This window comes from Camelina sativa, chromosome 11 (genome assembly GCF_000633955.1).
Source record: "Camelina sativa cultivar DH55 chromosome 11, Cs, whole genome shotgun sequence".
NCBI lineage: Eukaryota > Viridiplantae > Streptophyta > Magnoliopsida > Brassicales > Brassicaceae > Camelina > Camelina sativa.
This window is the reverse complement of record NC_025695.1, coordinates 35,594,206-35,606,115: the sequence shown is the minus strand read 5'-3', so window position 1 is coordinate 35,606,115 and position 11,910 is coordinate 35,594,206. Positions and strand designations below refer to the sequence as shown.

The following is an 11,910-nucleotide window of genomic DNA, read 5'->3' as shown; positions in this document are numbered from 1 at the left end:
TTTTAGGTCATTAACTGTAGGAATTCACTTTTAGGCCATTTAGGGTGTTGCATTTTTGCATTTGCATATTTTGGATGAAAACAGGTGCTTAAGAGCCTAAAATGGGGAAAAACAAGGACAAACCCGAAGATGTACCCGAAGGAGCCATCGAACTGGAAGAACGAGTCTGAACCCCAACACGATCAAGGAGGATCCAAGAGCATGAAGACCAACCCGAAGATCTACCCGAGGACTAACTCGACCTCATCCTCGTGTACCCCATCGAGTAGACCCTCGGGCAAGTCTGGGAAGCTAGGTCAAAGGGGGTTCCATATATAAACCCCTTCTCTCCTTCCTCGCAAATGAGCACGCCGCAAACCCTCAAACCAGAGAGCGAGAGCTTCTGTGAGAGAACTGAGCGACTCAAACACTTTTGACTTTTGTTTTAGATTTTATTTCATAACTTTTTATCATTTCTTTAGATTTCTATCTTGTACTCTTANTTTCATCACTGGATTCCTTACCCAAACAGGTACACGATCACCTGCTTCGAGTAACCCCTCGAGTTGTTCATACCTTCTTTGCTTACTCGATCAACCCACCCGATCTTGTACTCGAATGCTTGCATCGAGTGCTTAGGTCGTGTGGTTCCTTGTTTATATTCTTTTCTTTTATTATTTTAGGATTGTTAGACAAAACCCCATTATTGCTTGGCTTGACTTGCATTGTTCTGATCGCATCCTTCCTACTAGCATAAACAACCATTTGGATTGATAACCCTTTGTATTACAACTGCATAGGGAATTGATACCTTGGATGAAAAACCTGTTATAAATTTGGCGTCGTTGCCATTCGGTTGAATTTAATTTTGCTACGTTTAGGATTTCAGCACTTGCTAGATCAAGTTCTCTTATCTACATTGGTTTGGAATCTGACTTGTTTGCTTTTGTTTTTGTTCGTTTTGCATTTCAGGTACAACCCGAGTACCCACCCGACCCGTCACTCGATCACCTGGATCAAGTTGACCCTCGTGTACACCCTCGATCACCTACTTGTGCATGCAAACACGATCCGAAGGTAGCCACAACTTGAGTCCATTCATCGAAAACATCGACATACCAAGGTTACTTCGTCAACAACAAGTTCCACAACCGCAACCACCCACAATTGAGGAGACAATGAACGATCAAAACGGTCCACCAGCTCCTCAAGCAAGGACCTACATAGGAGCAGGGGATGCTCCATCTACTCACACTCGAAGGAATTGCATTGTGCCACCTGCTGTCCAGATCAAGAGTAGTCTCATCCAGATGATACAAAGCAACAAGTTTCATGGATTGCCAATGGAGGACCCATTGGATAATCTGGATGAATTTGATAGGCTCTGTAGCCTCACAAAGATAAATGGAGTTAATGAGGATGGCTTCAAACTCAGGATTTTCCCATTCTCTTTGGGCGACAAAGCACACATCTAGGAGAAATCACTACACAAGAAGTCCATCACCACCCGGGAAGCGTGCAAGAAGGCGTTTCTGGCCAAATTCTTCTTCAACTCCAGAACCGCAAGGCTGCGAAATGACATTTCCAGCTTTGTTCAGAAGAACAATGAAATGTTCAGTGAAGCTTGGGAACGTTTCAAGGGATACACTACCCGATGTCCTCATCATGGCTTCAACAATGCTTCATTGCTAAGTACACTTTACAGAGGAGTGGTCCCCAAGATACAAATGTTGCTGGACACCGCAAGCAATGGTAACTTCCTCAACAAGGATGTTAATGAAGGTTGGGACCTAGTGGAGAACTTGGCTCAATCTGATGGGCATTATAATGAGGAATACGATCGTACTGTGCGATCTACAGGAGAGGAAGATGCCAAGTACAAGAGGGACATGAAAGCCCTCAATGACATGCTCGATAAGCTCCTCAACCAGCAGCAGCATGTTCATGCAATATCAGAAGAAGAGCAGTTTTTACAACAAGATGGGGAGACTGTTCAAATAGAGGATGTGAACTACATCAACAACCAAGGAGGTTACAACAAAGGGTACAACAACTACAAGCCGAATCCAGGCTTGTCCTACTGAAACCCGATGCATAGCCCAACGCTTCCATCTAGTTCATCATTGGTGGATTTGATATCACTGATGCACACAGTCCTATTCAATCAGAAGACCGACACAATACACATTAATACAAGATTCGATGATCTCGCCTGCTGTCTATCCGCCAACTTCAAAGAACTACATAAAAAGGTTGATGACTTGGGATCTCGAATTCAAGTGCTCACAGATAACTCGGCTTCCACCTCAAAAAGCCCTACGGAGTCTGCACACGCAATAGCCCTACGGATTGGATGACAACTACCACCTCGAACGGCACCACTGAACATCACTGAGGACAGCAATTATTTAGATGGGGAAGATCTCTGTGAACCGGCCACTTCTGCTGAACCACCAAGCCACTCCCCAGAACAAACCGACCCTGCACCCGACCACACTACCCGAATAGATGATCGGGTAGATACTCCGGTAACTCCATCTCCTACAGGCAAACTGGGAGGAGAGAAACAGAAAGAAAGAAAATTCATCCCTCCACCCTACAAGCCACCATTGCCATTCCCTGGACGATTTCGCAAGGAACTTCTGGAGAAGTACAAGGCATTGTTCGAGAAACAGATGCAAGAACTCGAACTCCGCATGCCTCTAATGGACGATTTCACCCTGATACCTCCTTACCAGAAATTCCTGAAGGATGCAGTGATGGAGCGGATCAAGCAAGTACAAGGGATGGTCATACTCAATCATGAGTGCAGTGCCATAATCCAGAGGACTGCTGCACCTAAGAAGCTGAGTTACCCGGGATCGTTTACCTTACCTTGCTCGACCGGACCATTGAAGTTCGGAAGATGCCTTTGCGATTTGGGGGCATCCGTTAGCCTGATGCCACTAATTGTAGCCAACCTTCTTGGATTCGAGAAATTCAAGCCTACCGACATTCAACTGGTTCTGGCAGATCAAACTACGAGGTTGCCAAGCGGAGTTTTGGAAGAATTGCCGGTCAAGGTAGGGTGAGTAGATGTACCAACCGACTTCGTGGTTTTGGAAATGGATGTGGCATCAAGGGCAAGGAATCCGCTTATCTTAGGACGACCATTCTTAGCCACCGCAGGGGCAATGATTGATGTAAGAAATGGGAAGATCGATCTGAAACTATGAAAAAACCTACAATAGCTGGTCGAACCTTCTAGATAGAGGAGTTAGAAAAACTGCGAGAGGAGGCATTTGAGGAGATTGCAATCGGAGATTTCTTACAAACAGCGCTGACAAATGATGGTAAGGAGGGATTCGTGCATCAAGAAACGAAGCTCTACAAGGAGCTGCTTGATACTTATCGAGAAGTCATCGAACCAGAACTAAGTGTGGACATGAGGGAAGCTGAAAGAGAGGGAGTGATGCTCGACAATAGAAGTTCGGACAAGTCAGTAGTCACCTCCTACGTCATGTCGTGCAGTTGCTCAACACCAGCCCACCCGGACGCTAACACGATCGCCCCATCAAGTAGGATGATCGAGCACAACCTCGAGCAGCAACTCCAAACCACTGATGATTGGTCCGAGTCTAAAGCGCCAAAAGTGNGGAACTCAATTCTCTTCCATCTAGGCTAAAGTACGCTTTCTTAGGACCTAATTCAACCTATCCTGTGATCGTCAATTCTAGCCTGCCTGAAAAGGAATTGAAATTGCTTTGCACGCAATTAAGAAACTATAGGAAAGCAATAGGCTATACCCTAGATGATATCAAGGGTATATCCCCTGATCTCTGCACCCACCGGATAAATCTGGAGGATGAATCGTACTTTAGTGTAGAACCTCAGCGTCGGCTAAACCCGTACTTGAAAGAAGTGGTGAAAAAGGAAATTCTGAAGTTGCTTGATGCTGGAGTTATCTACCCCATCTCTGATAGCACTTGGGTGCCCCAGTGCATTGCGTCCCGAAGAAAGGAGGAATCACCGTCGTCAAAAACGAGAAAGACGAGCTAATTCCCACAAGGACGATAACAGGTCATCGAATGTGTATTGACTATAGGAAGCTTAACGCGGCCTCGAGGAAGGATAATTTCCCCCTGCCTTTCATCGACCAGATGCTGGAACGACTCGCTAACCACCCGTACTATTGCTTCCTTGATGGGTATAGTGGATTTTTCCAAATACCCATACACCCTGCTGACCAGGAGAAAACGACATGCACTTGCCCTTATGGCACTTTTGCCTATAAGAGGATGTCTTTTGGCCTGTGCAACGCTCCTTTGACTTTCCAAAGGTGCATGACATCCATCTTCTCGGATTTAATCGAAGAAATGGTGGAGGTTTTCATGGATGACTTTTCAGTATATGGAGCTTCTTTCCCGTCCTGTCTGTCAAACCTCTGCAAGGTGCTGAAAAGGTGTGAAGAAACCAACCTAGTGTTAAACTGGGAAAAATGCCACTTTATGGTCCAGGAGGGAATAGTTATAGGGCACAAGATCTCAGAAAAGGGTATAGAGGTCGACAAGGCTAAGATAGAGGTAATGGTTCAGCTGCAACCTCCTAGATTGGTGAGAGATGTCAGGAGGTTTATAGGGCACACAGGGTTCTACAGGCGATTCATTAAAGACTTCTCTAAGATCGCACGTCCATTAACGCGGCTCCTTTGCAAGGAAGCAGAGTTTATTATCGACAAGGACTGTTTAGACGCCTTCAACAAGATAAATGAGGCTTTGGTGAGCGCGCCAATAGTTCAAGCACCTAACTGGGACTATCCCTTCGAGATTATGTGTGACACGTCAGATTATGCTATGGGAGCAGTACTGGGTCAAAGGATAGATAAAAAGCTCCATGTGATCTACTACGCCAGCAGAACCATGGACGATGCCCAGACGAGGTATGCGACAACTAAAAAGGAGCTCCTTGCTGTGGTTTTCGCGTTTGAGAAGTTCAGAAGCTACTTAGTCGGTTCGAAGGTGATTGTATACACGGACCATGCTGCCATGCGGTACATTTACTCAAAAAAAGACACCAAACCTAGGCTCCTCAGATGGATCCTTCTTCTGCAAGAATTTGACATAGAGATCCTGGATAAAAAAGGAATTGAAAGCGGGGTAGCAGACCATCTGTCCAGAATGAGAATCGAAGATCCACTCCCAATAGACGACTCAATGCCCGAAGAAAGACTGATGCACATCACCTTCTTGGAAGAAATGAGCCACACGATCAGACACACGATAGGTTACTCGACCCCCGAATCAACCAGGTCGATCGAGTTGATGGCAATCGAGTCGGCTGAGCTACCATGGTACTCAGATTTCATGAACTACATGGTGTGCGGGGAAATTCCTAAGGACTATGCCGCTCATAGAAAGAAGAAGTTCTTCAGGGATGTCAACAACTACTACTGGGATGAACCTTATCTTTACAAAAAAGGGACGGATGGCCTGTTCAGACGGTGTATAGCAGAGGAGGAAGTCCGAGGAGTATTAGAGCATTGTCATGGGTCCGCCTATGGAGGACATTTTGCCACCTTCAAAACAACCCAAAAGATACTCCAAGCTGGTCTTTGGTGGCCAACCATGTTCAAGGACGCACAGCTCTTCATAGCAAAATGTGATTCGCGCCAGAAGATGGGTAACATAGGTCGAAGAAATGAAATGCCTCAGCAGCCAATCTTAGAAGTCGAAGTTTTAGATGTCTGGGGAATAGATTTCATGGGACCTTTTAACCCACCCTCGAATGGATACATGTACATCCTAGTGGCAGTCGACTATGTCTCGAAATGGGTAGAAGCAATCGCCAGCCCGACAAATGATCACAAGGTCGTAATGAAGATGTTCAAAAACATCATTTTCCCGAGATTTGGAATCCCAAGAGTAGTGATCAGTGATGGAGGAACCCACTTCATTAACAGGGTTTTCGATGGCTTGTTGAGAAAGCACGAAGTCAAGCATAAAGTCGCAACAGCTTATCACCCACAAACCATTGGACAAGTGGAAGTAAGCAACAAACAGATCAAAGCGATATTAGCCAGAATTGTGGGAATCACAAAAAAGGATTGGGCATTCAAGCTGGATGATGCGTTATGGGTTTACAGGACCGCTTATAAAACATCGATTGGGCGGACCCCTTTCCAGCTTCTTTACGGAAAAAACTGTCACCTTCCGGTCGAGGTTGAATACAAAGCAATGTGGGCGACCAAGCTGCTGAATTAAGACATAAAGACTGCGCAAGAGAAGAGAGCAATGAATCTCCACGATTTCGATGAGATACGGCTGGAGGCTTATGATAATTTGAGGATCTACAAGGAAAGAACGAAAGCTTTTCATGACAAGAAGATCCGACACAAGGATTTGAAAGCTGGAGACAAAGTCCTTTTGTTCAACTCAAAGCTTCGGCTATTCCCTAGGAAGCTCAAGTCAAGATGGTCAGGACCCTTTGAAATTAAAGAGGTTCTGCCCTATGGAGCGGTGACTTTGCTAGGTAAGGATGAGACTGAATTTACTGTGAATGGGCAGAGAGTGAAGAAATACATGGCAAATGAGAGCACAGAGGTGGGATCATCTCTGCGTCTTGTCGATCCCGCGCCAGTCTGAGATGAACTGAAAGTCAAGCTTAGAGACTATAAACAAGATCACTTGGGAGGAAATCCCAAAGGCAGGTTTGTAAATATAATTTAAATTTTAAAGTCTTTTCTCTCTTAAGTCCTTTTCCCCTACCCGATGAGCTACGCGATACCCCCCTCGATCAACCCCTCGAATGCTGGTCCGAGTAAGTCGTCCGTGCATATCACCGAGCTCTGTGACGAGCAAACACCGGCACCTGCTGAAGCCGGAGACGACCCTGGCTACACGTTGGTGAGTATGGAGGCTGCTGCAACCTCCTTCTTCACCAACCCATAAGGTACCACTTTCATCCAATCTTTGTAAATAACATTGCATTTAGTTTATTTCATTTTGTGTGATTCTTGGATTCTTTTTCCAACTTTTATGTACACAGAGCCTATATAATTTAAGTTTGGGGGAGGGTCCAGAATATTTTTAACTTTGTGTTTTATTTTCTTAATTTTCTTATTTCAAATATTTGCATGCTAGTTTTATTCATTTGAGTCCGCATCTATGTGCATTGCAAAACCCAAATTTTTTTTGAAAAAAAAAAAAAAAAGAGAGTGTTCGTGTAGTTGCATTTACATATTAGGATTGAGTCTAATTTGTTTCATATAGGATTGTTGCATACACATCTTAGGGGTTGGGTTGAGGAATGAAAAAAAAAGAAGTCCCTAAGGTTAGAATCAATTAGCTCTAAGTCTCTAAGTAAAAAAAAGAGAAAAAATCTTGCTATAGTCTCCTAGAAAGAAAGAAAAAAAAAATATATATACATATTAGGAGTTTAGCAAAGAAAGAAAAAAATAAAAAAATAAAAAAAAAGAGAGAAGAGAGCTAGAAGTTTAAAGTTTAAACCTTAGGGAGTAAAAAAAAGAGAGTTAAAATCAAGGATGTGGGTAGTGTAATTCTAAGGGGTTTGATAATTAAAAAAAAAAGTGAATGAGAAAAGGGTAGATTATCAAGAGTTAAGCTTTGTATGCCCAAATTGTTCTCAATCGTAGATAGTTTTCACAACTTTCTAACATTCCTTCTTTTGAGAGAAAACCACCCAAAGAATTTGCTTGAAACCACCTTACTAAAAAGTCTTGCCCTTGAAACCGATTGAGCTTGATTCACCTTCCATTTGCAAGAATTCGCCAAAAACTTAATTGAATGTGAAAGAGATGTTCTCTACTTTTAGTTGGAGGTTGAACTAGATCGATGTATGCTAATAAGCATAGAAAAATATTTGTAAGTATGTTGATTGCTTTTAGCACCATTAAACTATCTTTAAGGACTATAGCTTGAATCCTTCGCTTAGTATATAAAGGTTATGAGTCCCTATTTTCAAACCGCACTCTCCTACTTCCTTGCTAGAGGACTAGCAAGATTTAAGTTTGGGGGTCTGATAACTCTCTAATTTACATGTTTTTAGCATCCTTTTTGTCCATATTTTGCATTATTCATACCCATAACTTAGCATTTTTAGGTCATTAACTGTAGGAATTCACTTTTAGGCCATTTAGGGTGTTGCATTTTTGCATTTGCATATTTTGGATGAAAACAGGTGCTTAAGAGCCTAAAATGGGGAAAAACAAGGACAAACCCAAAGATGTACCCGAAGGAGCCATCGAGCTGGAAGAACGAGTCCGAACCCCAACACGATCAATGAGGATCCAAGAGCATGAAGACCAACCCGAAGATCTACCCAAGGACTAACTCTACCTCATCCTCGTGTACCCCATCAAGTAGACCCTCGGGCAGGTCTGGGAAGCTAGGTCAAAGGGGTTTCCATATATAAACCCCTCCTCTCCTTCCTCGCAAATGAGCACACCGCAGACCCTCAAACCAGAGAGCGAGAGCTTCTGTGAGAGAACTGAGCGACTCAAACACTTTTCCCTTTTGTTTTAGATTTTATTTCATAACTTTTTATCATTTCTTTAGATTTCTATCTTGTACTCTTATCCCTCTGCTTTATCGTTTAATATAATGCAATTTTTGTTTATATTTGCTTTGATGTTTCCTGCTATGATTTCCGAGTAGTGTAGTAAAGTTTCTAGGGATGGGATAGATGATTTTGTGTTCTTGATCGGTTAGGATGTCTTAGTTGATTGTATATGTTTAATAGATTTCCTTATAGATTGGTGTTCTTAATGCTGTCAACAAACCGAGAGGGTGAGATTAGATCTAAGGTGTTTTACCACCGAGAGGTGTAGATGAGATGCTTGAATCAACCAATGCTAGAGGTTTACTCACTTAGCCTAAGAGATTAGATGAGTAAGGGGTTTACTGACAATAATGAATCGGATCTTAATGCATGCTTGGTCATGTTTCTCCTACGAGAGTTGGGTAGGGGAGTGATCAAGGTTGATTGTTTCTATCACGAGAGTGTTTAAACAAGATTTTAGAGATTCATTGTCTAGGAAATATTTGCTTGAGGCATGTAGGACATCTGTACTGGTTAGGAATACTTAGGATTCGATTTCCCCATCCTTAGAAGCTTTCGTATTTTAATTGCTTGCATTTCTATTCATCACTCGATCCCTTACCCGAACAGGTACACGATCACCTGCTTCGAGTAACCCCTCGAGTTGTTCATACCTTCTTTGCTTACTCGATCACCCCACCCGATCCTGTACTCGAATGCTTGTATCGAGTGCTTAGGTCGTGTGGTTCCTTGTTTATATTATTTTCTTTTATTATTTTAGGATTGTTAGAAAAAACCCCATTATTGCTTGGCTTGACTTGCATTGTTCTGATTGCATCCTTCCTGCTAGCATAAACAAAAATTTGGATTGATAAACCTTTGTACTACAACTGCATAGGGAATTGATACAGTGGGTGAAAAACCTGTTATCAGAATGCTAGACAATTGTGAAGACTATCTAAGACTGAGAACATTTGGGGCATACAAAGCTTAGCTCTTGATGATCTACCCTCTTTTCATTCCTTTTTTTTATTTAGCACCTAAAAACATAAACCGCTAACACCCTTGATCTTAACCCTCTTTTAGTTATTAACTTTGAACAGCTAGCTCTCTTTTACAACCCCCTTTTTTTTTCATTCTTTGCTATACTCCTATATTTTTTTTTCTCTCTCTTTTTTTTATTTATTTAATTAGAGCCTTAAAGCTAATTAATCTGAATCTTAGAGACTCTCTTCTTTTTATTTCTCTTTTGATCCTCAACCCAACCCCAAGTAAACATGCTAACCACCTATCTTTCAAAACCGATTCTATTAGCTAGTTCAAATGGTTCTAAACTTAGCTAAAACAAGAGCCAGTTCTCTGTCGTTCTCAATACTCTCAAGGTTTCACAATCTATAGCACTATAAAAACTGAAAAGGCCTCACTCAACAAATCATAACAAGGCTTGAAAGAAAAGGTTTGGGTTCAAGGGTAGGGAAAACAATTCGGGTTAAACGAAAGATTGGGAAAAATGAAGTGTTAACCCGAGTTTATAGTTACCATGAGCGAGCATTTAAGTTCCATAAGGAAGATAATTGAAGTTCAAGTTAAGTTCAATAATTTGGAGATGCTACAATGTTCAAGCAAGTTTCACACAAGTGTAAGAGGCTTTCAAAAGACACAAGGTTTTAAACAAAGATTCTTCAATTTATTAATGAAAGTCTCGGTTTTATATTCGAATATGAGCAATGACTGATAATGATTTTGTCCAGGTTGGCTCAACGCTTGGGCATCACAAGGGTTGCAAAGCCTAAGTGGTGTCTAAAGTGGTGGAAATAGCACTGATGGACTAGCTAAGGTTAAAAATGGGTTTTTGAACCTCGGCCGGATTGTGACTATTTCTAAAGTAGCGTCCCAGGGCCGTTCAGGTGGTTCCGGCCATAGGATGGTTCGGGGTCATTACATGTGGCGCATGTTCAATCTGTGCCACCTGCTGCACTCCCGACTGCACTATATGTTGCACCGCTGCCATTACCATCTACTGCAACTTGGGACACTTAGGCTTGATGTGCCCAGGTTCCCTGCAATGATAGCATACACGAACCGCAACCGTTGGACACTTAGGCTTGATGTGCCCAGGTTCCTCTAGGGACAGCTAGCCACCTTGTGGCCCATACTACCACATCCAAAACACCCAACACCACTCGGCCTCAGCATAGCTTCCCATTTCCTCTTAGTTCCCTGCATTGGCTTGCCACGCTTGCTAGAACCTCCATGATCCTGAGCCTTCCTAGGCTGAATTGTTGGATTAACCGCCACTGATTGTGCCTGAATGTCCTCCTCAATCTCTGCTGCAGTCTCAACCAGCTCTGCACGCGTAGCATAGCTCCACCCTCTACAGTGAACCCTCAAATCCTCACAAAGGGCCCTCATAAACCTCCTGATTTGTGCCTCCTCAGACTCCATCGCCTTACCCCCATACATCATAATTCGAGTGAACTCCAAGTCCAGCTCCCGCATTGACTGAGTCCCTTGAGATAGCTGAAAGAACTGCACCTCCTTGACGAAGTCAGCCCAAGACATCTCCCTCTGCACTCTCCTAGCAGCCACTGATCTCCACCAAAATTGTCCATCACCAATCAGGTTGTGGACCCCTATGTCCACCCAAAACTCCTTAGAACATCTGAGAGACTGGAAGTTATGTTCCACTCTCATCCTCCACGCATCAGCAACACTAGGATCAGTACCACCTGAAAATTGTTCGGTACCATTGTAGTTCATCTCCCTCAGCATACTAATATAACGAGAATAAACTCCTACATCCGCAGCCACTGGTTGTTGCACCTCCGTCGCCACTGCCGGTGCTACCTGTGCCTGAGTCGGTACCAGTCCTGGTATCCGCTCTAACAGTTGTGTCAACAAGCCTGCAAAATCAATGCCACCTTCAGGGGCTCCAACTGCTCGGACTCCCGCACCCGAAACCCTAGCATCACTGGCCAACCCGGCACCAACACCGCCCACACCGACTCCCTCAGCGCCTACGGTCCTATCAATACCTCCGACCACACTCATGGACCCCTCCTGGAAGCCCTGCGACTCACCAACACCCTCTGTTGTCACACTCTGATCCACGGTATCACTAACCGCTGGGGTTCTGCCCCTACCACAACCACATCCGCGTCCACAACCACATCCACGTCCACTACCAGCAACCGCACCACATCTAACCATCTGCACTACCATGAATAGAAGGCTAAGCAAGCAAACTCAATAGAACACAAAACTAAAACTCACCGTGGAATCATACTGTAGGCTCGACGGGGATGTTCTAGGACTCCATGCCACACACAATTGACAAACTCACATAATCAACCAAAGCATGCAATCCACAACATCTACAACACAAAGCCTAGTGAA

At 43.6% G+C, this 11,910-nt stretch overlaps 1 protein-coding gene across 1 annotated transcript; it reads left to right on the top strand.

The window, feature by feature from the left end:
• Positions 6,249-6,599, top strand: LOC104728652. Its single transcript, XM_010447605.1, has one exon. The coding sequence runs from the start codon at positions 6,249-6,251 to the stop codon at positions 6,597-6,599; it is 351 nt and encodes a 116-aa protein (XP_010445907.1).